The sequence below is a fragment of the Ranitomeya variabilis genome, chromosome 3, assembly GCF_051348905.1.
Source record: "Ranitomeya variabilis isolate aRanVar5 chromosome 3, aRanVar5.hap1, whole genome shotgun sequence".
Classification (NCBI taxonomy): Eukaryota; Metazoa; Chordata; class Amphibia; order Anura; family Dendrobatidae; genus Ranitomeya; species Ranitomeya variabilis.
The window spans coordinates 784,091,230-784,116,879 of NC_135234.1; the positions used below are offsets into that span (position 1 = coordinate 784,091,230).

Genomic DNA, 25,650 nt, shown 5'->3' on the forward strand with positions numbered 1-25,650 from the left:
TGCCCACACCGTCCCCCTTTCGCAACGGCGTGGACATCCCCCTCACCCACCTCAGCCCCGGTGATAACCGGCTTAGCCGCAGAGGGCAGAGAGGGAAACTCCTCGGGGTCCCCTATGTCCGGCGCCGTGAGTACCTCCACAGCCTCGCCCCCTGCACTGTTCCCCGCACAGACGGCAGCACCGCCGGACGTCCTCCTCCTCTCCCCACCTTGCCTATGCCCCGGACCCACTGCAGAGCCCGTGCCTTTAGGTTTGGTGGGGTTTACACAGGAGGTGGTAGGTGTAACATCATCCATCAGTACATATCTGTAACTCACCACCTCCCGTGCGGTCTCCTTCGTTGTCTTCTTCCTCTTCTGGGTTTCCTCTGCTGGCTCGTCCTCACCAAAGGAGAAGCGGTCCAGGTTCACTGGAGACTCCAGCTGTCGGATCTCCTGTAGCAGACCGCCCTCCTCCTCTTCCTCCGCTGACACTCCAGCCTGTGCTGTCGGAGTCCTCTGCCGTGCCGGGAGGCCGCTTCCCTGTTGTCGGCTCTGCGACTCACTCTCCCGGCTGGTTCCAGCTTGTAGGACTCCAGTCACAGCCACGTCGTCGTCCTCCTCCTCGTCGCTTAGGACGCCGGCTGGCGGCTCTCCTGAGGTATTTAACCCCTTCATTTCTGAGAACCGCCGCTGGTTCTTAAACCTCTCCAGGAAGGGACCTGCGCTTTTCTCAATCCCCTCCCGGAGGAGCACTAACCGGGCCACCTCATCTCTGAGGGCTCTGAACCTCTGGGAGGTCACGGGTTTCTCCTTGCTAGAGGCTCGGGTGTTCAGGATCCGTGCCACCCTCAGCTCCTCCTTCAGCCCGGTCAGTGCTTTGCCGGCGTCCTCGTACTCACGTAGCATGGCGACCACTCGGGAGGAGAAGGTACTCGTGGACTCTCCGGAGCTCCTCTCCCCCCAGGATGTTCCTGGGCTCTCCTTCCTGGGGCCTGGGGTGCCCATGTCTCCCTCTCTGGGCGGACGATGAGCCGTCTCAGGGTTGGAGTAGGTGGGTAAGGTTTTCTTCACCCTTCCTGACCTCCTCAGTCCCTCTTGGGCCGGTTGCTGCTGCTGCTCTCTGTCCCCCGCCGGCACAGACCGGGGAACAGAAGCCTGGGAAGCCATGCCGGCCTCCCAGGAAGCCTGCCTCTCCCTGGGGAGAAGAGAGGCCGACTCTGGGCCTCCTGCTGGAAGTCCTGGAGCTCACAAGACAGGTGCTGCTCCTAGCAGGGTGTGACTGATTGTGGGCACCTGTCCTCCAGTCACCTCCAGAGCTGCACTCCTATTCTGCTAATACATCATATCTTATCCTCCAGAGCTGCACTCACTATTCTGCTAACACATCATCTATTATCCTCCAGTCACCTCCAGAGCTGCACTCACTATTCTACGGTCACATCATGTCTTATCCTCCAGTCACCTCCAGAGCTGCACTCACTATTCTGCTAACACATCATCTATTATCTTCCAGTCACCTCCAGAGCTGCACTCACTATTTTACGGTCACATCATGTCTTATCCTCCAGTCACCTCCAGAGCTGCACTCACTATTCTGCCGTTACATCGTGTCTTACCTTACAGTCACCTCCAGAGCTGCACTCGGTGTGTCCGGTCTCACAGTAACGTTCTCTTCTGTCAGGTGCTGCTCGGGGCTCGTGCAGAATTCTCCATCTTGCAGGAATTTCAGAAGATTCAGACGTTCTGGAGACAGAGACATTTCCGTCTTGTCAGATTTTTCCTTTGTGACTCCAGAGAAGATCCTGCATCGGACGCGTCCAAGAGGCCAATGAGCGGCAAATTCAGGGACCGTGCCAAAGGGCACAGCAGCCGGGACAGCGGCACCTTCCTCCTGACCGGTGAGAGGACACGACCGCAGCGCTATACCCCTCTACATCACATTTCTATGTACTCTGGCACCTTACATCTTCTCCTCTGTTATATGACCTGAAATTCCTCCGCTACGTTTAATGGTGAAGCATCATCATCTCTGGCATCTCTTCTCTCCTCTAGACTGGCGATCTCTCTGCAGTCTCATTGATGACAGTCTGCTGTCTCTTCAGGCCATCAGAAACTCTCCATATTCTGCCGTTCAGCAAGACGAAATCTCCGAATGGATCCAAAAACTTTACAGCCTTGGTAAAAATAATATGACAGCGTCATCAGATGAAACATCATCTCCTTCTGCCATGTGCCTCAGGTGATAGGAGGACATGAAGCGCCTGCTGCCATGTTCTTCAGGTGATAGGAGGACATGAAGCGCCTGCTGCCATGTTCCTCAGGTGATAGGAGGACATGAAGCGCCTGCTGCCATGTTCCTCAGGTGATAGGAGGACGTGGAGCTTCTGCTGCCATGTTCCTCAGGTGATAGGAGGACATGAAGCGTCTGCTGCCATGTTCCTCAGGTGATTGAAGGACATAAAGCGTCTGCTGCCATGTTCCTCAGGTGATAGGAGGACGTGGAGCGCCTGCTGCCATGTTCCTCAGGTAATTGGAGGACATGAACGCCTGCTGCCATGTTCCACAGGTGATAGGAGGATGAGAAGCGCCTGCTGCCATGTTTCTCAAGTGATAAGAAATCGTGGAGCACCTGCTGCCATGTTCCTTAGGTGATAAGAGGACATCAACGATAGTATTCAAAAGAGTGGTGATAAATGGTTGCACATCCAATTGGAAAAGTGTTTCAAGTGGGGACCACACAAAGCTCTGTCCTAGCCCCAGTGTTACAAGAGGGGTACCACAAGGCTCTGTCCTGGCCCCAGTGTTACAAGTGGGGACCACAAGGCTCTGTCCTGGCCCCAGTGTTACAAGAGGGGTACCACAAGGCTCTGTCCTGGCCCCAGTGTTACAAGTGGGGACCACAAGGCTCTGTCCTGGCCCCCGTGTTACAAGTGGGGTACCACAAGGCTCTGTCCTGGCCCCAGTGTTACAAGTGGGGACCACAAGGCTCTGTCCTGGCCCCCGTGTTACAAGTGGGGTACCACAAGGCTCTGTCCTGGCCCCAGTGTTACAAGTGGGGTACCACAAGGCTCTGTCCTAGCCCCAGTGTTACAAGTGAGGTACCACAAGGATCTGTCCTGGCCCCAGTGTTACAAGTGGGGACCACAAGGCTCTGTCCTAGCCCCAGTGTTACAAGTGGGGTACCACAAGGCTCTGTCCTAGCCCCAGTGTTACAAGTGGGGACCACAAGGCTCTGTCCTGGCCCCAGTGTTACAAGTGGGGACCACAAGGCTCTGTCCTGGCCCCAGTGTTACAAGTGAGGTACCACAAGGATCTGTCCTGGCCCCAGTGTTACAAGTGGGGACCACAAGGCTCTGTCCTGGCCCCAGTGTTACAAGTGGGGTACCACAAGGCTCTGTCCTGGCCCCAGTGTTACAAGTGGGGTACCACAAGGCTCTGTCCTAGCCCCAGTGTTACAAGTGAGGTACCACAAGGATCTGTCCTGGCCCCAGTGTTACAAGTGGGGACCACAAGGCTCTGTCCTAGCCCCAGTGTTACAAGTGGGGTACCACAAGGCTCTGTCCTGGCCCCAGTGTTACAAGTGGGGACCACAAGGCTCTGTCCTGGCCCCAGTGTTACAAGTGGGGTACCACAAGGCTCTGTCCTGGCCCCAGTGTTACAAGTGGGGTACCACAAGGCTCTGTCCTAGCCCCAGTGTTACAAGTGGGGACCACAAGGCTCTGTCCTGGCCCCAGTGTTACAAGTGGGGTACCACAAGGCTCTGTCCTAGCCCCAGTGTTACAAGTGGGGACCACAAGGCTCTGTCCTGGCCCCAGTGTTACAAGTGGGGACCACAAGGCTCTGTCCTGGCCCCAGTGTTACAAGTGGGGTAGCACAAGGCTCTGTCCTGGCCCCAGTGTTACAAGTGGGGTACCACAAGGCTCTGTCCTAGCCCCAGTGTTACAAGTGAGGTACCACAAGGATCTGTCCTGGCCCCAGTGTTACAAGTGGGGTACCACAAGGCTCTGTCCTAGCCCCAGTGTTACAAGTGGGGACCACAAGGCTCTGTCCTGGCCCCAGTGTTACAAGTGGGGTACCACAAGGCTCTGTCCTAGCCCCAGTGTTACAAGTGGGGTACCACAAGGCTCTGTCCTGGCCCCAGTGTTGTTCAACATTTTTATAAGTGATCTAGATAAGGGAACTGAAGGTAAATTAATCAAATTTGCAGATGACGTAAAACTAGGAGGGATAGCTAACACTAGAGAAGACAAAGGATTCAGAAGGATCTAGATAAGCCTGAACAATGGGCAGTGACTAATAGACTAGTACTTAACAGGGAAAAATGCAAGATTCTATATCTGGGCAAGAAAAACAAAAATTACATCTATAGAATGGGAGGAATAGAACTAAGCAACAGCATGTGTGAAAAATACTTGGGTATACTAATACATCACAGACATGACATGAGTGTTATGATCTGGTGACCTTGGAGCCACATGAGAGACTTTCTCAGGAGTAGGTGGTACCTGTACTGACCGCAAACCCTAAACTAACACCGCAACTAGAAGTAGCCGTGGGATGTACCTAACATGTCCTAGACACCTCGACACAGCCGGAGGACTAAATACCCCTATAGATGGAAATGGGAATTCTATCTTGCCTCAGAGCAGAACCCCAAAGGATAGGCAGCCCCCCACAAATATTGACTGTGAGTATAAGAGGAAAGACACACGCAGGCAGAAAAACAGGATTTAGCAAAAGAGGCCACTCTAGCTAAATAGAAAAGGATAGGACAGAATTCTAAGTGGTCAGTATTAAAATCCTAAAAATATCCACAGCAGATAATACAAATATTCCACATCTAACTAAAGACATAGCAAGTATATCTGCATCTCCTGAGAATCCAGCATGACTGAAAAATCCAAACAAAGTCTAAGCTGGACAAAAACACAATAAATTGCACTGAATTGCAAAGCACACTGCATGTGTGCACAGAGACAAAAACCAGACACTTATCTTAGATGAATTGGCAGCAGGGCATGAGGAGCCAGAGAGAGATGCAATCCCTCCAAGAAACAATGGACAACTGGCACAGACTCATGGATCCTGCACACCTAAATACCTAATAGAGCTGCAATCAGCAAAAACACCTGCCCGGATTACAACCCCAAGACAACTGCACTACCACCAACAACCACCGGAGGGAGCCCAAGAGCAGAATTCACAACAATGAGTCAGCAGTGTGATGCAGCAGCAAAAAAGGCAAATACAGTTCTAGGGTGTATTAACAGAAGCATAGAGTCTAGATCTACTCCTCTCTGGTCAGTCCTCACCTGGAATACTGTGTCCAGTTCTGGCCAGCACATTTTAAAAAAGACATCAGCAAACTGGAGCATGTTCAGAGAAGAGCGACCGGAATGGTGACCGGTCTGCAAACCATGTCCTATGAGGAACGGTTACAGGATTTGGGAATGTTTAGCTGCAAAAAGGAAGACTGAGAGGAGATTTAATAGCCGTCTACAAATATCTCAAGGGCCGTCACATTGTAGAAGGATCATCTTTATTCTCATTTGCACAAGGAAAGACTAGAAGCAATGGGATGAAACTGAATGGGAGGAGACACAGATTAGATATTACCTGTTCCTCAGGTAAGAAGAGGGTGTAAAACACCTGCTGCCATGTTCCTCATCTAACAGAAGGACATGGTGTGCCTCCTGCCATGTTCCTCAGGTGACAAGAGGACGTGGAGCTCCTGCCACCGTGTTACTCAGATAAGATGACATTGAGCACCTTCTGCCATATTCCTCAGGTGATAATTTGGCATTGAGCGGCTGCTGATATATTCCTCAGGTGATAAGAGGATGTTGAGCACCTGCTGCCATGTTCCACAGCTGATACAGTTGTGCTCAAAAGTTTACATAGCCCAGCAGAGTTTTTTCTTTCTTGGCCCTTTTTTCAGAGCATATGAATGATAACACCAAACCTTTTCCTCCAGTCATGGTTAGTGGTTGGGTGAAGCCATTTATTGTCTCTACTGTGTTTTCTCTTTTTAAATCATAATGACAACCGAAAACGTCCAAATGACCCTGATCAGAAGTTCACATACCTCATTTCTTAATAGCGTGTATTGTCCCCTCTAACATCAATGACAGCTTGAAGTCTTTTGTGGTAGTTGTGGATGAGGGTCTTTACTTTCTCAGATGGTAAAGCTGACCACTCTTCTTGGCAAAAAGGTTATGTGAACTTTAGATCAGGGTCATTTGGATGTTTTGGGTTGTCATTATGATTTAAAAAGAGAAAACACAGAAGTCTGGCAATAAATGGCTTCACCCAACCACTAACCATGAGTGGAGAAAAAGTTTTGGTGTTATCATTCATATTCTCTGAAAAAAGGCCAAGAAAGCAAAAATTCTGCCGGGGTATGTAAACTTTTGAGCACAACTGTAAAAGGACGTGCAGTGCCTGCTGCCATGTTCCTCCGGTGCCAGGAGGATGTGGAGCCTTTGCCGCTGTGTACCTCTGGTGATAGGAAAACGTGGTGTGCCTGCTGCCATGTTCCTCGGGTGGTAAGAGCATGTGGAGTGCCTAATGTCATTTTCCTCAGTTAAGAGGACATGGAGCACCTGCCACCTGGTTCCTCCAGTGATAGGAGCATGAGGAGCTTCAGCCACCATGCTCCTCAGGTGTTAGCGGACGTGGAGCATATGCCACCTGGTTCCTCCAGTGATAGGAGCATGAGGAGCTTCAGCCACCATGTTCCTCAGGTGTTAAGAGGACGTGGAGCACCTGCTGCTATGTTCCTCAGGTGATAAAAGGACATGGAGTGCGTTCCACCATGTTCCTCCTGTGATAGGAGGATGTGGATCAGCTGCTGCCATGTTCCTCAAGTGATAAGAGGAAATGGGGTGACTGCTGCCATGTTCCTCAGGTGACAAGAGGACGTGGAGCACTTGCTGCCATTTTCCTCAGGTGATAAGTAGACATGTAGCGCTTATGAGTCACCCGTAAGGGCAGTGGGGTACTCGGTACCGGGTCCGGTCGCAATTAAAGGGGTGGTCACGGTAGCAGCGACCCGGTCTGTGGCCCGGGGAGCCCAAGTAAAAGGAACGGTCTTTAATGGGGTTGTGGAAATAATGAAAGTTCGCGACGCCACCTGTGGTTCTCGGTCAGGGGCGACCGACGCTGCTTAAATGGGTCCTCTGGGGGCGATGCCAGCAAAGATGGTGTCACTTCCCACAGGTGAAGCGGTGTCCCCAGGGCTCTCGGCTCTTTGGCAGGGATGGTGAATGCCAGCAAGTAAATGGAGGCACAGGGTTGCAGTCTTTACCTGGTTTACTGGTGCTAAGCAGCCTCAGTCCAGGGTACCGGCAACAGGTGTAGATGGAGTCCAGGCAGCCTGAAGACAAGTAGAAATCCCCTTGACAGGTCAGTTTGGGAGCCTTCCACTATGCGCTGGTCTGTAGTCCCTTGCTGCCTGTAGTTGTCTAACAAGGTCCTCTTTCTTCCTCTGTCCAGGGACAGTACCTGCACGGTAGGCAACTTGAGCTGTTTCTTTGGGGTCTCTGTCCATGGTGACTTTGGACTCTTGATTGCTGCTGTACCTCAGTTATTATGTGGACAAGTCCCTTTTAGCTTCCTGCCCTCCGGTTCTGCCGTGGGACCTGTAGTTCCTCACAACCTCAGGCTCCCGGTGCTCGGTGTCTGCATTCAGCTTAGTGAGGCCCAGTCGCAGCCTTTCTCTAGCTCCTAGGTCCTTCTGTACTCCTTCACTGTCTGCTACCAACTGTCAACTCTCTGCTTGTCTGCACCAGACTAACTGACTCCTCCTCCAGACCAGGATGTTTATAGGGAGGTTCCCCTTAAACTGGGTTTAGAGCTCCCCCTTCTGGCCTGGAGTCAGAATGTGTTGCATGTAAGGTTACCTCCCAAAGGGACCCCTCCTGTCTCCAGGCATGGCATTACCCTCCCCGAGAGGAAAGCAATACCACTGTGGTACCTGAACTCCTGGGGTGCCACACTTACTGCCATAGTCTGCAGGTGATAAGAGGACATGGAGCTCCTTCCACCATGTTACTCAGGTGATAAGATGATGCTGAGCACCTGCTGCCATATTCCTCAGGTGATAATTGGGCATTGAGCTTCTGACATGTTCCTGTGGTGATAGCACTTGAAGCTCCTGCTGACATGTTCCTCTGGTGATAAGAGGACATTGAGCATCTGCTGCCAGGTTCCTCAAGTGATAAAAGGATGTGGAGCGCCTGCTGCCATGGTCCTCCTGTGATAGGTCATTGAGCATCTGCTGCCGTATTCCTTGGGTGATAAGAGGACATGGAGCACCTGCTGCCATGGTTCTCAGGTAATAATGGGACGTGGAGTGCCTGCTACCATGTTCCTCAGGTGATAAGGGGACGTGGAGCACCTGCTGCCATGTTCCTCTGGTGATAAGTGGATGTGGAGCACCTGCTATATGTTCCACAGCTGATAAGAGGATGTGGAGCACCTGCTGCCATGTTCCACAGCTGATAAGAGGACGTGCAGTGGCAGCTGCCATGTTCCTCCGGTGACGGAAGGACTTGGAGCTTCTGCCACCGTGTCCCTCTGGTGATAGGAAGACATGGAGCGCCTGCCGCCATGTTCCTTAGGCGATGAGAGGACGTGGAGCAACTGCTTCCATGTTCCTCAGGTGATAAGAGCATGTGGAGCACCTGCCGCCTTGTTCCTCCAGTGATAGGATGTGGAGCTTCAGCTGCCATGTTCCACATGTGTTAGGAGGACATAGAGCACCTGCTGCCATGTTCCACGGCTGAAAAAGGACGTGGATTGCCTTTCGCCATGTTCCTCCTGTGATAGGAGGACGTAGAGCGCCTGCTGCCGTGTTCCTCAGTTGATAAAATGACGAGGAGCATCTGCTGCTATGTTCCTCATGTGATAAGGGGACATGGAGCGCCTGCTGCCATGTTCCACAGCTGGTGAAAGGACGTGGAGTGCCTACCGCCATGTTCCTCCTGTGATAGGAGGACGTGGATCGGCTGCTGCCATGTTGCTCAAGTAATACGTGGACATGGAGCGACTGCTGCCATATTCGTCAGGTGATAAGAGGACATGGTACAACTGCTGCCATGTTCCTCAGGTGTTAAGAGGACATAGACCGCCGGCTGACATGTTTCTCAGGTGACGAGAGGACGTGGAGCACCTGCTGCCATGTTCCACAGCTGATAAGAGGATGTGGAGCACTTGCTGCCATGTTCCACAGCTGATAAGAGGAACTGCCATGTTCCTCCGGTGATAGAAGGACTTGGAGCTTCTGCCACCGTGTTCCTCTGGAGATAGGAAGACATGGAGCGCCTGCCGCCATGTTCTTTAGGCGATGAGAGGACGTGGAGCAACTGCTTCCATGTTCCTCAGGTGATAAGAGCATGTGGAGCACCTGCCGCCTTGTTCCTCCAGTGATAGGATGTGGAGCTTCAGCTGCCATGTTCCACAGGTGTTAGGAGGACATAGAGCGCCTGCTGCCATGTTCCACGGCTGATAAAAGGACGTGGATTGCCTTTCGCCATGTTCCTCCTGTGATAGGAGGACGTAGAGCGCCTGCTGCCATGTTCCTCAGTTGATAAAATGACGAGGAGCATCTGCTGCTATGTTCCTCAGGTGATAAGGGGACATGGAGCGCCTGCTGCCATGTTCCACAGCTGGTGAAAGAACGTGGAGTGCCTACCGCCATGTTCCTCCTGTGATAGGAGGACGTGGATCGGCTGCTGCCATGTTGCTCAAGTAATAAGTGGACATGGAGCGACTGCTGCCATATTCGTCAGGTGATAAGAGGACATGGTACAACTGCTGCCATGTTCCTCAGGTGTTAAGAGGACATAGACCGCCGGCTGACATGTTTCTAAGGTGACGAGAGGACGTGGAGCGCCTGCTGCGATTTTTCTCAGGTGATAAGTGGATATGGAGCGCCTGCTACCATGTTTCTCATGTGACAAGAGGACTTTCAGCACCTGCTGCCATTTTCCTCAGGTGATAAGTGGACATGGAGTGCCTGCTGCCATGTTCCTCAGGTGATCAGAGGACATGAAGCACCTGTCGATGTGTTACTGTAGTGATAGAAGGACTCAGAATGTATGCTGGCACGTTCCTCATGTCATAAAGGAGCGCCTGCTGCCATATTCCACTGGTGATAGGAGGATGTGAAGCGCCTGCTGCTGCCGTGCTCGTCTGGTGATAGGAGGTTGTGGAACTCCTGCTGTCAGTTTCTGTGGAGCTTCATGTTCATTCTCTGTCTCTTCTCTCGTTTTCAGGCCATGTTTTGGACTTGTGGGTCACTTTTCAGAGATTCTGGGTCTTCCTGACTAGGGTTCAACATGAGCTGGAGACATCCATGCTGCAGTTAGAGACGGTAAGTGCCGATCTCACAGTTTGTAAGCCCTTATCATTGTGACATGGTGACGACCAAAGCACTAACCTCCTTGTGTTGATCTCAGGCATCGGGATTCCAGTCTGTGGACAGGAGTTATCGCTCCTTCTTGAAAGTAACGCTCCTCGATCCCTTGGTATTGTCCATCCTGACCCCCAGCCAGAGACGAGAGTGGCAGTTCTATGGTGATTCTTTGTGCTCTGCCCTTCAGAGGGGCATCATTGTCATGGAGAAGATGATGGAGATGACAGGGGCTGTACTGAGTGTCTCCCGTCGGGACTTCCCACGACTCTTCTTCCTCAGTGATCAGGATGTGGTTGATGTCCTCGCTGCCTCTTCTGATCTTCCTGATCGTCTGAACAGTGCTCTTCTCTGCTTTCCACAGTTCACTGATGTCATTTTCCGCCCTGAGTCCACCGAATCTTCCCCCTTCCCACTTATTGGCAACCATGTAACTGTGGCTGTGATCGGGAAATATGGAGAGGTCCTGAGTTTAACAGCGCCCATTATCTGGAACCCGAGGACGGTCTCGTGGCTGATAGAACTGGAGCACAGAGTTGGAGAAAGTCTTAAAGAAGAGCTGATAGCATGTCTGACTGAGGGCCGGCAGAGTTGCCTCCACCGGGCCATTGACCATGAAGACCTGAGGCGGTGGACGCTACACGGCAGGTCCTATCACCTCCAGTGCCTGATCGTAACAGAGGAGGTAGTGTGGTGCGAAGACATGGAGAACATGATTCTCACTGAGAAGAGGTCACAGCTCAGAGACCAGCAAAATATGAAGGTGGATATCCTGGCACAGATGCTAAGACAAGGGAATAGGACAAAGCCTGAATGTCCGTCTCTCCATCAGGAGCAGACCTTCATATCTGCATGGATCAGCCTGGCCGTTCTGCAGCGGGACAGGACATCGTTTCTGCTGGATTCAGGGATGCAAACACTGGATTCCTTCTCTTGGGCCAAGCTGATGAAGTACCGGGCGCCCACACTATCAGACGCACAGGGAGATGTCAGTGAGACACAACCTAGAGCAAACACCGAAGATTCAGTGGTGCCCGCATCTCCTCTCTGTGTTGTGGATGTGTTGGGGCTTCTATTACCATATGAATATGAGTATGTCGGGTTAGACATGAAGGTCATGGACACAGCTGTCTCGGAGAGGACATCTTTGGGTGTGATCCTGGCACTTGAGTACTATCAGTGTGGAGCTGTGATTGGGTATGATGAAGGCCTCAGGACCCAAACCCTGCTGTCACTCGGCAGTGCCCTTGGGCGTCAGGTCGTGGTGCTGAAGTGCTGGGCTGGGCTGAATATTGACCGACTGATGCTTCATCTGCAGGGCACCCTTCAGGCCGGTGCGTGGCTCATACTGGACAATGCCCACAAACTGAAATGCCATGTGCTTGCATCACTGGGGCAAACACTGGACAATATCCAGATGTCCTGTCAAGCTTTGATGAAGCAAGAAGGTAATTTGGGGCATATCATCAGAAGACAGGAGAGACCAGGACACATCCAAATGGAGGATAGACCGTGGTCAGTGATGAGGGGCTATGGCTGCTTTATGACTCTTCCTCACATAGACTCTTCTCTCGCCCTCCCAGGTAACCTCCGTCTTCTCCTCAGACCAATATCGTTCTGTCCTCCAGACCTGCAGAACGTCGCGGAACTTGCTCTTCTGTCTGCAGGTTTCCAAGAGCATTTGGTTTTGGCCAAGAAGTTGTCCTGTTTCCTCAGACTAGCCCAGGAATCGGGAACAGTGACTGCAGCGAGCGCCCTTCCTCTCCTGAACAGTATAGTCCAGAAAGCCATTGTGTCACTGAGGTCAGACAGAGAATCCAAGAGAGTGGCTGGAGACTTGGGCCCTCAACGATCACCCCCGGACTTGGATTCTGATGGCAGCACATGGAGTGCCAGTGTACAGGAGGAGTCGAGTGTGATGAGCGCTCTCCTGGCCTCAGTCCATTGGTCCAGACATCTGATGGATGTTCTGGGACTTGTGTTCCCGATGTCTGTGTCCTCACTGCCCTGCAGTCAGACCACGGCTGAGCTGTCTCACGCAGTACAGCTTCACCTTCACGAGTCTGGACTGGAAGGTCACACAGAACTCAGTCATAGCATTACCAGGCTTTATCGGGTTATACAGCAGAGTCCAGGAGTCCTCCTGACTGGTCCTCCAGGCAGTGGCAAGACAACATGCTGGAAGGTTCTGCAGCAGGCTCTCAACCAAGTGACTGCCAGTGAAGCAAGCACAAGTGCAACAGTGAATACTGCCTTCGGCCCATCCTACCGGTCCGTGCACTGCGTCCATCTCTTCCCTAATAGTCTAAGTCCCGCTGAATTCCTCGGAGGAGGGACAGGCCAGGATGGTGTGATCTCCAGAATCCTGCACAGATCTGAGTCTGCAGCCCAGAAGTGGGTAATACTGGATGGGGCGGCCGCCCTCGAGTGGGTGGAGCCCATTTCTTGCCTCTTTGGCCCACAGCCCGTTTTAACATTGGCCAGTGGTCAGCGACTACACCTCAGTGACAGAGTTAGGTTGATTTTCGAGATGACAGACACTGCAGCCCTTACTCCTGCTCTCTCCTCGCTCTGCAGCATTGTGCACTGTGAGGGGAAAGAAACATGGAGGGCAATACTGACAGCCTCGCTTTCCAGCATGTGCATGAGACACGGCGTCACACGAAGCACTCTGCACAAGCTGCGATCTCTCAGTGACTATCTGATACCCAGAACCCTCCGCTTCCTGGAGGAACATGGCGCCTCCGTCCTGTCGCCTCACCACAGTGCACATAGAGTCCACCACGTCTCCTCCTTCTGCTCTATCCTGCAAGCTCTACTGGACCAACATCTCCACCGGGACAACTCCTATCGCCTGCCGGAGCAGACAGAACCCCTGGCAGATGATGATGATCCACAGGGAGCAAGCAGGTCTGAAGGTAGGTTGGCGCAAATGGAAATAATGGACGACTGTTTGGGTGCGGAGTTTATTCATCCACTCTCTCTCTGCAGGTGGAGCGCTGTCTCCGAAAGAAGCCTTGACTCTTCCTGACAACGACCAGAGTGTCCAGTCTGACAACCACCAGCGGGCACAGACCAGCTTCCTGTACGCCCTCATCTGGGCTTTTGGGGGTCATCTCAATTCGAGGTAAGAGAACAGCACCACAAGTATATATGTCGATATGATCATGTGAATGGGGGAGGGTGAGTTAAAGGGGTTGTCCAGGTGTGACATGAATATCTGCAGTGACTCTATGTGACTGCAGACCTCCAAATCCTTAGAGTTCGCGCACCGCACACTCAGGATTCCATGTTTCCACTCACATTCCGACTAGAAGGACATTATAAGTGAACTGAGCGAGGTCCAGCACATCTAGTCAGCATGTGACCGCATGCATGCAAATCACATACCTTGGTCACATGACCGCCTGCTGTCACCGCCAGTGTGGTCTGCAGTCACATAAAGCGACTGCAGACTTTCATCACATAGCTGGATAAGCCCTTTAATGCTCATTTACATGGACTCATGGCACTCACCTCCCGGGTCGTACACGCGGGCCAATGGATTCTAGTATCGGCAGCTGATAGACCATGTGTACAGCTGGATACTGCCAGCGACACCATGCTGCATGGGGATGGAGCCGTCCTGTTACCCCTCGTTGTGCCCGGGCGCAGGTCATTGAGTGCCGATAGACGGATCGGCTCTCGTGATGTGGCCTGTGCGGATCGGCTCTTGTGATGTGGCCTGTGTGAACAGGCCTTTACTATGTGGGTTTATCTCTTGGTGCCGCCGTTCCTGGGTCTCCGGATCCTTCAGTCTCCCAGGTACCTGCTCGGTCATCAGGGAGACCTGGAACAGCCGGACCTGACACGGCGACACCACTAAGCGGCCATTCCCTCCCATGGATTCTCACGTCCGCACTGTTCTAGCAATGGCTGGTGTCCCGGGGCTTGTTATGCCATGTGAGCGCTGCAGCCAGTCAGTGGCTGGAGAAAACTGTCATCGCTGGAGCAGCGCTGCTGCAGGAGGGGACTGGTATTTGTATATTACACCGGGGACTACGGTATATTATTATACTCACTTATATAGCGCCATCATATTCTACAGCGCTGTACAGACATCATCACTGTCCCCATCGGGGCTCACAATCTACATTCCCTATCAGTCTTTGGACAGTGGGAGGAAACCGGGGAATCCGGAGGAAACCCACGAAACATGGGGAGAACATACAAACCCTGTGTCCTCGATGGGGTCTGAACCCAGAACCCCAGCGCTGCAAGGCAACAGTGCTGTCCACTGAGCCACCATACAATCTTAACCACTAAGCCACCACATGCTAACCATTGGCCACCATGTGCTAACCACTTGACCTCCATGTGTTAACCACTGAGTCACCATACAATCCTATCCACTGAACCTCTGTGTGCTAAGCACTTAGTTTAGAATCTCCCTTTTGGATGCAGGCTCAGGATCTGGGCTCGCAGATGTCTGATCTCCACCCGCTGCTGTTAACCTCCTTCCTGACGGGAACAATTTCCATTTTTGCGTTTTGTTTTTTTTTTCTCTCCTTTTTTCCCGAGAGCTGTAATTATTTTATTTTCCTGCCATATAGATGTACGGGCTTATGTTGTGCAGGACGAGTTGTACTTCTGATTGACATCATTCATTTCATCACATGGTGGACTGGAAACCAGGAAAAAATGAAACGTGCGGTGAGATTGGGGGTAAAAAACACAATTCTAACATGGTGTTTGGGACTTGTTTTTACGGCGTTCATTGTGCCGTAACATGAGCTGTTCTTCTCCTCCGCACTATGACTGAACGGACACCAAACCTGTGCAGTGATTGTCATTTATTTTAGTGTTGAAAAAAAATCAAATGTCTAAAACAAAATGAGGGGGTGATTAAGGGGGCGAGTAAGGGACGAGTAAGGGACAAGTAAGGCGGTGATTAAGGGGGCAAATAAGGGACGAGTAAAGGGGCGAGTAAGGGACGAGTAAGGCGGTGATTAAGGGGACGAGTAAGGCGGTGATTAAAGGGACGAGTAAGGGGGTGAGTAAGGGGACGATTAAGGGGGCGAGTAAGGCGGTGATTAAGGGGACGAGTAAGGGGGCGATTAAGGGGTGAGTAAGGGACGATTAAGGGGGCGATTAAGAGGGTGAGTAAGGGGCGAGAAACAATTGTCATACTGTCAGCACGTTGTCCCCCGATCGCCACAATTGAGGTGTTCATTCTCTGCCTCACACAATCGCTCCAGTACTGAAGTAATGTTGGGTCACTGCAGCCCCCAGGGAACAAAGCCAACGAAAAAACAAACCATCCTGGACGTCAGATCTGATTTCACTGGCCATGCTGTTTTCGGTCGGGGCGATGACATCGGCTTCCACTGGCTGGACTGCTGTTTTGTGTCAAGATCATAGTCCTTACACCAAGATTTGTCCCCTGTGATGAATTTTGACAAAAAAAATCAGGGTCACCCCCTTACTGGCCCGACCTCGCCTCCTGCAACTTTCTCTTACTCCCAAATTTTCTCCCAACCGTCCCAGATCCAGAGGGACAGTCCCAATTTTGAGTCTGCCCCGCTGTCCTGGCCAGGAGTTTACTTTTCCTGCACTGCACTGATAAGCCGCCGCGCCCCCATGCACCGACCCCATCCATTCCTCACCCTCCCAGAGAGTCCCACCGCAGCCCCTCACTGCTAATAAATCCCAGCAATGACGTCACTAGGCTGTTCTGTGTGCACATGACCTGTGATGAGGTCACAGAAGGGGAGGAGTCATGAGTCACATGATCGGGGCCTCAGTGTATGCAGGAATCTGCTGTGCTGGTTGTTATGGTGCCAAATGAGGGGAAGTTTATGTGTGGGGTCCGGAGGGGTTTACAGGGTGGATGTAGCAGAGCCGTATGTGTACGGAGCAGAGCCGTGTGTATACGAGGTGTGTGGAGCGGGGCCATGTATATGGGGTGTGCAGAGCAAAGCCGTGTGTGTACAAGGTGCACGGTACAGAGCCGTGTGTGTACGGGGTGTACAGGACGGAGCCGTGTGTGTACGGGGTCAGGGTGTATGGAGCTCAGCCGTGTGTATGGGGTGTATGGAGCGGAGCCGTGTGTGTACTTGGTGTACGGAGCGGAGCCATATGTGTGTGTAAGCGGTGTACGGAGCAGAGTCATGTGTGTGCAAGGTTTACGGAGTGGAGCCATGTGTGTACGGAGCGGAGCCGTGTGTGTACTAGGTTTACGGAGTGGAGCCATGTGTGAATGAGGTGTACAGAGCAGCTGCTATAGTATCTTTATAGAATCTTTCTTTTCTTTTTCTAACAAAAAAGAAACAACCAAGACTTCCGTGTCCTCACCAACAGGATGACTGACCATGCTGTCCTCCTCCTCCTCATCCTCCCTGTCCTCCTCCTCCTCATCCTCCCTGTCCTCAGGCCATCCTCGCTGAACAGATGGTATGACAGCTGTGCTTGTAGTACCATCTATAGTGCATGAAAGTAGCTCCTGTTCCTCCTCATTGCCTACCAATCCACATTGGGAAGACATGAGGCTGGGCTGAGTGTAATCCCCCTGTATGGTTCCTTGGTCCATGTCCTCGTGCTCTGCCTGTAATACATCTTCTTTAATTGTGAGCAGAGAGGTTTTTAGAATGCTGAGAAGCGGGATGGTGATGCTAATTATGGCATCATCGCCGCTCACCATCTTGGTGAAGTCCTCAAAGTTTCGTAAGATGGTTCATATGTCTGACATCCATGTCCACTCCTGAGGTCTTATGTGTGGAGTCTGAACTGAATATCGATGGCCTTGTTGATGTTGGTAGTCACCAACTGCCCTCTTCTGCTCACAAATCCTTTCCAACATATGCAGCGTAGAGTTCCAATGCATGGGGACATCACACATCAGCCGGTAAGAAGGAAGCTGCAAACGCTGCTGAAGCACAGCAAGGGCAGCTGATGCTGTAGCTGACTTTCTAAAATGGGCAGACAGATGGCGTTCTTTCACAAGCAGATCCGGCAGCACCGGGTAGCTTTTCAGAAAACATTGAACCACGAGGTTAAGCACATGGGCCAGGAAAGGTACCAAAAGGTATGGGGAGAAAACACGGGGATCTGCTACCTTGGATCTAATCCTTATAAACAGGGAGGAAATGGTTGAGGAGGTAAGAGTGGCTGGGACCATAGGAGGTAGTGACCACGATAATTTAGAATTTTGGATAACTAGAGGAGGAAGACCTGTGAAGACTCAGACATCAAGGTTAGATTTCAGAAAGGCAGATTTTAAGGGACTCTGAAAGAGAATAGGAGGGATCCAATGGCTGGATATCCTTAAGGACAAAAGTGTCCAGGAAGGATGGGAAATCATGAAAATGAGATTCTCAAAGCACAATCGTTAACAAAAAGAGGGAAGAATAGGAAGCATTTAAGGAAACCAGGATGGATGAACACAGAACTTAAAGACATGCTAAAAAGGAAGAAAGAAATGTTTATCAAATGGAAAGAGTGAGGCATATCTAAAGAAGAATATAATGCTGTCTGCAGAAGCTGCAGGGCATGAATCAGATTACTAAAGCTGACAATGAATTAAGGCTTGCAAGAGACGTCAAAAGCAATAAAAAAGGATTTTGAGGATATGTCAAAGGTAAAAGAAAAGTCGAAGATGCTATTGGATTTTTACAGGATGTAAATGATGAAATGGTAAGAAAGGATGTTGAGAAGGACACATTTTAAATACTTATTTTACATCTGTTTTCTCTGAAAAAAATGTAACAACTGATTTTCACTGTCCTATTAAAGGAATACAAGAATCCAGGATATCTATAAACTGAAAGATAGCGATGAAACACTTAGCTAACATAAATGAATTCAAGTCTCCAGGTCCAGATGAATTACATCCCAGAGTACTAAAAGAGATAGCAGAAGAAATTTTTGAACCACTATCCATAATCTTTGAACATTCTTGGAGAACAGGAGAAGTCCCAGAAGACTAGAGAAGAGCAAATGTCGTTACTATTTTCAAAAAGGGGAAGAAGGTGGACCCAGGGAACTATAGGCTGGTGAGTCTGACTTCTATACCAGGAAAGATCTTTGAACAAATTATTAAACAACATGTATGTAAGTACCTTGATAAGAATGAAGTGATTAACCAGAGTCAGCGTGGGTTTGTAACTAATAAGTGATGTCAGACTAACTTAATTTCCTTCTATGACAGAATAACTGACTGGGTGGATCAGGGAAATTCTGTAGATATAGTATATCTTGACTTCAGCAAAGCATTTGACAAAGTATCTCACACCATCCTTATTGAAAAAAATGACTAAGTATGGAATGGACAATGCAACTGTTAGGTGGATTCATAACTGGCTTAGTGATCGGACCCAAAGGGTGGTTGTAAATGGCTGCACATCCAGTTGCAAGAACGTCTCAAGTGGGGTACCTGGGTTCTGTATTGTTCAACATCTTTATCAATGATTTAGATGAAGCAATTGAGGGTAAACTGATTAAATTTGCTGATGACACAAAGCTAGGAGGGATAGCTAACGCTAGAGAAGAGAGAGAGGATTCAAAAAGATATAAATAAACTGGAGCAGTGGGCAGCAACTAACAGATGGTTGTCAGGACTCTGAACATTTTTTACCTTTTGTGCATTACTGCCCTTTTTCAAAATGGCGTCTTTGGTCTCATGTGCACTGTGTCTCCTGCTATAAAATTCCACCCCAGCCTTCAGTCTGTGCTAGAGTATTCTGCCTTGCATCCAGCTCCTGACCTCTGATTACTCCTTGGCTATACACCTGCTCCTGTGAACCTGTGTGGTGATCTTGCTACTCTGCTCTGAGTTCCTGCTGCATACACAAGTTTCCAGTAATCCTCCTTCATCTGCTGTTCGTGTTTACTTCCATCTGCATTTGCAGGTCATGTAAGCTGTTGCTGCTTTGCAATAACCTCAGACTATTAACCAGGCCTCCCTGGTTGAGCTAAGATATGATTTGAACTGCCTAATAAGCATATCTGTCTGTGCCTGGACTAAGACAAGGATTTATTCGTGTCAAGTATCCTCAAGAATAACTGTGCTTCATAGACTTTCTGCTTGATTGCATTTTCCTCTGAAGTTTCCTATAGACTGCTAAGCTGCGTTTATTATTTGCACCAAGTGTTGTGGACTTGTGTTTCTCTCTGCACCTGTTTGAATCACCGTGTGATAATATAGACTTTACCACTTATAAAACTGTGTCCTGTAGTTGTCTTGTTCCACGCAAAGAGTCTCCTGAATTATCCCCTATAATTATTACAATGGTCTTCAACAAGGAAAAATGCAAAGTACTTCATCTGGGCAATAAAAATGAAAAAAGCATTTACAGAATGGGAGGAATAGGGCTAAGCAACAGCACATGTGAAAAAGACTTGGGTTTACTAATAGATCACAGACTGCACATGAGTCAACAGTGTGATGCGGCAGCAAAAAAGGCAAATGCAATTCTGGGATGTATTAACAGAAGCATAGAGTCACCATCACGTGAAGTCATTATTGTCCTCTACTCCTCTTTAGTCAGACCTCACCTGGAATACTGCGTCCAGTTTTGGGCACCACATTTTAAAAAAGACATCAACAAACTGGAGCAAGTTCAGAGAAGAGCGACCAGAATGGTGACCGGTCTGCAAACCATGTCCTATGAGGAACGGTTACAGGATTTGTGAATGTTCAGCTGCTAAAGAAGACTGAGGGGAGACTTAATAGCTGTCTGCAAATATCTCAAGGGCTGTCACATTGTAGAAGGATCATCTTTATTCTCATTTGCACAAGGAAAGACTAGAAGCAATGGGATGAAACTGAATGGGAGGAGACACAGATTAGATATTAGAAATACTTTTTGACAGGGTGATCAATGAGTGGAACAAGCGGCCACGAGAGGAGGTGAGTTCCATGGAAGTCTTCACACAGAGGCTGGACAGAGATCTGTCTGGGATGATTTGGTGAATCCTGCTTTGAGCAGGGGGTTGGACCAGATGACCCAGGAGGTCCCTTCTAACTCTACCATTCTATGATTCTGTGTCGCAGAGATGGCTGTGATGCAACCTGGAGTATTTTGTTTTTAGTGCACGTGAGCACTAAGATGTCATTTAGTGCATGTGGGTCCGGGTTGCGAGTAGCTATGAGAGATGGGAGAGTCTGGCTACCCACATACCTCACCTCTGGGTGAAAGTGCTCACTGTACCCCTTTTCCCTGCAGGACCTGCAGGTGTTTGAGGACCTGCAGTGATGTCACGATCACGTGGCCAGCCCATATGATACATACCTCATCTGTGGGTGTGGTTACAACCTACATAATGGAGGCATGTTTGGCATATGGCAGTGATTGTTTGGGAGTCTCTCAGTATGGACAGATTTCCATGTGTCCAGGCAGGACACTACATCCTGTGCATCCTGAATTCACTATTTCTGACACCTGGCCAGGTGAGTATAGATATGCCTTGTATTACCTTCATCGTCTCTTCATTCTGCGTCCAATAGATTATTCAGACTGAAGAGATGCTGGAGAAAATGAAACTCATATTTGTTTTTGACAACTCATAGCTCCATGACAGACACAAGAAACAAAGTTTCAGTGCAGTGGCAAAAACACAAAGTGTACGTCGCATGGTGTGTGTTGCCGGGGGCAGAACACAAAGAATCAAACAGTAGTAGGGGCAAAAAAAAAAAATTACATTAACTACGGCGACTTGGGGAAACGTGACGGAACTGGGTGGTGTTGAGCTGAGACGTTTGATTGGGTAAAGACGACGAAGGGGTTGCAGGGGAAGGGGCGACTAAAGTAGTGGGGTCAGGGATGGTAGTGGAGGCATGGGACAGGACAGACACACTGCGAGAGAGAGACAAACCGGACATCACAGACACATTTTGAGGTGAGGGGGGAGGGAGTGCGAGAGTCCGCTGTTTTTTTTTCTTCCTCCCCAGTGTTTTGCTCTGCTGTCTTCTGGGGAGTGTTGGCGTTGTGTCTTCAGGCGGGATTGTGCGAGTGGATGGCCTGGCATGATCCAGTTGCTGCTGCTGTGGCATTGTGTGGGTGGACAGCCTGGCAGTATCTGGTTGCTGCTGATGCTGTGGCATGGTGTGGGTGGATGGCCTGGCTGGATACGGGTGCTGGTGCACTGCTGTGGCATGGTGCGGGTGGACGGCGTTGCAGGATTCTGTTGCTGCTGTGGCCTGGTGCTGGTGGACGGCCTGGCAGGATCGTGGTGCTGCTGCTGCAGCATGGTGCTGGTGGACGGCCTGCCAGGGTCCAATTGATGCGGCATGTCGGTGGTGGTGGGGGAGGACCAAGCAGGAGCAGCACTCGGCATGGTGGTGGCGGTGGACTGTGCAGCAGCACTCGGCATAGTTGGGGCGCTGTAGTGGTGTCCGGCAGTGCTTGGAATGGTGGTGGCCGTGCAGTGTTATGCAGCAGAACTCGGTATTGAGGTCAAGCGTGTCAATGTTGGCAGAGGTGGAAATACCCCCACAGACTGCTGCAAGTACCAAGTCTGCTGCATAGCCTGCATGTAAGCAACATTGCAGGCCTGCATGACATTGAGCTGGAGATCAGGAGTAAGGTGTTCCGACATGCCCTGTTCAATTTGATTAAAGAAATGGTGTGCTGGTCTCTGGAGGTCGGCTTCCAGACGGTTAAGGCGCTGGTTGATATCCTGGAAAAGTCTGTTAATGAGTCAGACTACTTTCCAGTCTATCTCCCAGCGCCTTTAAGCCATTCTGGAAGGCCGAGCTCAAGTGAAGAAACTCGGGCATGAGTGACCTGTCCGAGGCCTTCTGCCGCTGGCGGGAAGTGCCCAAAAAAAAGAGGCAGAGGACTGGGACTGGGGAACACCTGATGGACCAGCTTCATGGTCTCCAGTCTGTGTTGCAGGCCCACTTGCTGCTTCGCTGGTGGATGGCTGGGACGGGTCCATGGCTGTTCGATGAAGGACCGCTCCAGATCAAGGTTCGAGGGTGCTGCTCCAGTTTCTGTAAAAATAAATGAAAAACATTAGTCATGAGTGAGCACTAAAATGCTCGGATGCTCGTTGCTTGGGTCGAGCAGATTCGAATACTCGGGTACTCGGCCACAACAACGAGCTCAATGTAAGTCTATGGTAGACCCGAATATTTTTACCTCGATTCCCCCGGGGGGCCTTTTAAGGTCCAAAAACGTCTGAAAATGATGGAAACACTGCTCAAGTGACACAGGAACATCATGGGGATCGCCCCTGGAAGCATTCCTGACTCCTAGTTCACAGCTTTAAACAATTTTTTCCGAGATTCATGCTATTTTTCCCGGTGCCACCAAAAACACACTAAAACGAAACCAAAACGGCTTTTACTGGAAAAAAGGTTAAGGTCCATCCTTTGTAGGTTAATGACTTGCCTGTAAGGCCAAATTATTAACCCCAGAACAAAAATTTCCTCCCCCTCTTAGGCTTAGTTCAGACGCAGCGTTTTTGAAGCGTTTTTCAACTTTAACATTGCTTTCAACCACTACAAATACGTTTACTGGGAAATGTCATTGTAACATTTAACAACCCTAGCTGGCCATGTGGTGTGTGCCCAATTCATGCCCAGTTCCCAAATGTGGGTTCCTTTTTCTATAGGTTAAAATAGTGCCATCACAGCTCACTTGCCCAAAATGCACCCTGGTGATCTAGTGGCAGTTAAAGGACACATTGCAGGAGACACAATAAAGAAGTAGGCCCAATGTAGTGGTGTGTGTCTCTGAGACTTGTAATGCAGTGCATGAGCTGCCAAACAATTCCCCAATGGGGGTATCTTTCCTAAAAATAGACTAGTGCCATCGCAGGTCCTTTGCCCAAACTTCACTGGCCTATAACAGTACAAAGCACGTTCGCCCTGGTGATCTAGTTGCAGTTAAAGAAGAGACATTGCAGGAGACAGAGTTAAGAAGTAGGCCCAATGTAATGTAATGCCCAATTCCCCAATGTGGGGTCAATGTGATTTTACTAAATAAAATAGTGCCTTCACAGCCCCCGTGCCCAAAATTCACCGGCCTATAACAGAACAGAGCACGTTCACCCTGGTCATCTAGTGGTTCTGGATGATGAGGATGAGGATAAGGAGGAGGATAACAACAAACAGACCAAATCTGGAAGCGTATACCCATGTGTGGTTGTGAACAGGTGCATGAGTGTCATGGTTCTCAATGGCAAGAGAACGTAATTAAGCATACAAAAGGACTAGCTCTTGGAAGATGGGAACTCGAGCTGACCATGAGCTAAACCTACCGCACAACTAACAGTGGCCGGGTAGCGTGCCTACGTTTTATCCCTAGACGCCCAGCGCCAGCCGGAGAACTGACTGACCCTAGCAGAGGAAAATACAGACCTGGCTTACCTCTAGAGAAATTTTCCCCAAAAGGCAGACAGTAGCCCCCACATATATTGGCGGTGATTTTAGAGGAAAGTGACATACGAAGTATGAAGATAGGTTTAGCAAATTGAGGTCCGCTTACTAGATAGTAGGAAGACAGAAAAGGGAACTTCACGGTCAGCTGAAAACCCTTTCAAAATACCATCCTGAAATTACTTTAAGACTCTAACATCAACTCATGACACCAGAGTGGCAATTTCAGCTCACAAGAGCTTCCAGCCTCAGAAATATTCAATCACAGAGAACTGGAACAAAAATGCAAAACAAACTTAGGACAACAAGTCCAACTTAGCTGATAGTAGTCTAGGAGCAGGAACATGCAACAGAAAGGCTTCTGGTAACATTGTTGGCCGGCATAGAAATGACTGAGGAGCAAGGCTAAATAGAAAACTCCCACATACTGATGGAAAACAGGTGAACAGAGGAGATGAAGCACACAAGTGCAGTACCACCAGAAACCACCGGGGGAGCCCAGAAACCAAATTCACAACAGTACCCCCCCCTCAAGGAGGGGGCACTGAACCCTCACCAGAACCACCAGGGCGATCAGGATGAGCCCTATGAAAGGCACGGACCAAATCGGAGGCATGAACATCAGAGGCTGTCACCCAAGAGTTATCCTCCTGACCGTAGCCCTTCCACTTGACCAGATACTGAAGTCTCCGTCTGGAAACACGGGAGTCCAAGATCTTCTCGACAACGTACTCCAACTCACCCTCAACCAACACCGGAGCAGGAGGCTCAACGGAAGGCACAACCGGTACCTCATACCTGCGCAACAATGACCGATGGAAGACATTATGAATAGAAAAAGATGCAGGGAGGTCCAAACGAAAGGACACAGGGTTAAGAATCTCCAATATCTTGTACGGGCCGATGAACCGAGGCTTAAACTTAGGAGAAGAAACCTTCATAGGGACAAAACGAGAAGATAACCACACCAAGTCCCCAACACAAAGACGAGGACCAACATGACGACGGCGGTTGGCAAAATGCTAAGTCTTCTCCTGGGACAACTTCAAATTGTCCACCACATGCCCCCAAATCTGATGCAACCTCTCCACCACAGCATCCACTCCAGGACAATCCGAAGACTCCACCTGACCGGAAGAGAAACGAGGATGAAACCCCGAATTACAGAAGAAAGGAGAAACCAAGGTGGCAGAACTAGCCCGATTATTGAGGGCAAACTCCGCCAAGGGCAAAAAGGCAACCCAATCATCCTGATCCGCAGACACAAAACACCTCAAATAAGTCTCCAAGGTCTGATTAGTTCGCTCGGTCTGGCCATTAGTCTGAGGATGGAAAGCAGACGAAAAAGACAAATCAATGCCCATCCTAGCACAGAACGCTCGCCAAAATCTAGACACGAATTGGGTTCCCCTGTCAGAAACGATATTCTCCGGAATACCATGCAAGCGCACCACATTTTGAAAAAACAGAGGAACCAGCTCGGATGAGGAAGGCAACTTGGGCAAGGGAACCAAATGGACCATCTTAGAGAAACGGTCACACACCACCCAGATGACAGACATCTTCTGAGAAACAGGGAGATCAGAAATAAAATCCATGGAGATGTGAGTCCAAGGCCTCTTCGGAATAGGCAAAGATAACAACAATCCACTAGCCCGAGAACAACAAGGCTTGGCCCGAGCACAAACATCACAAGACTGCACAAAACCTCGCACATCTCGCGACAGGGAAGGCCACCAGAAGGACCTAGCCACCAAATCCCTGGTACCAAAGATTCCAGGATGACCTGCTAACGCAGAAGAATGGACCTCCGAGATGACTCTACTGGTCCAATCATCAGGAACAAACATTCTACCAGGCGGGCAACGATCAGGTCTATTCGCCTGAAACTCCTG

General features: G+C 50.1%; 1 protein-coding gene across 1 annotated transcript in view; it reads left to right on the top strand.

Moving 5' to 3' along the window:
* Positions 1-25,650, top strand: part of DNHD1 (dynein heavy chain domain 1) — a 458,413-nt gene that overhangs the window by 211,564 nt on the left and 221,199 nt on the right. Inside the window, exons 18-22 of the mRNA XM_077299004.1 lie at positions 1,663-1,879; positions 2,034-2,159; positions 10,259-10,356; positions 10,442-13,313; positions 13,387-13,522. Coding sequence (XP_077155119.1) covers positions 1,663-1,879; positions 2,034-2,159; positions 10,259-10,356; positions 10,442-13,313; positions 13,387-13,522 — 3,449 coding nt within the window. The remainder of the gene's footprint in view (positions 1-1,662; positions 1,880-2,033; positions 2,160-10,258; positions 10,357-10,441; positions 13,314-13,386; positions 13,523-25,650) is intronic.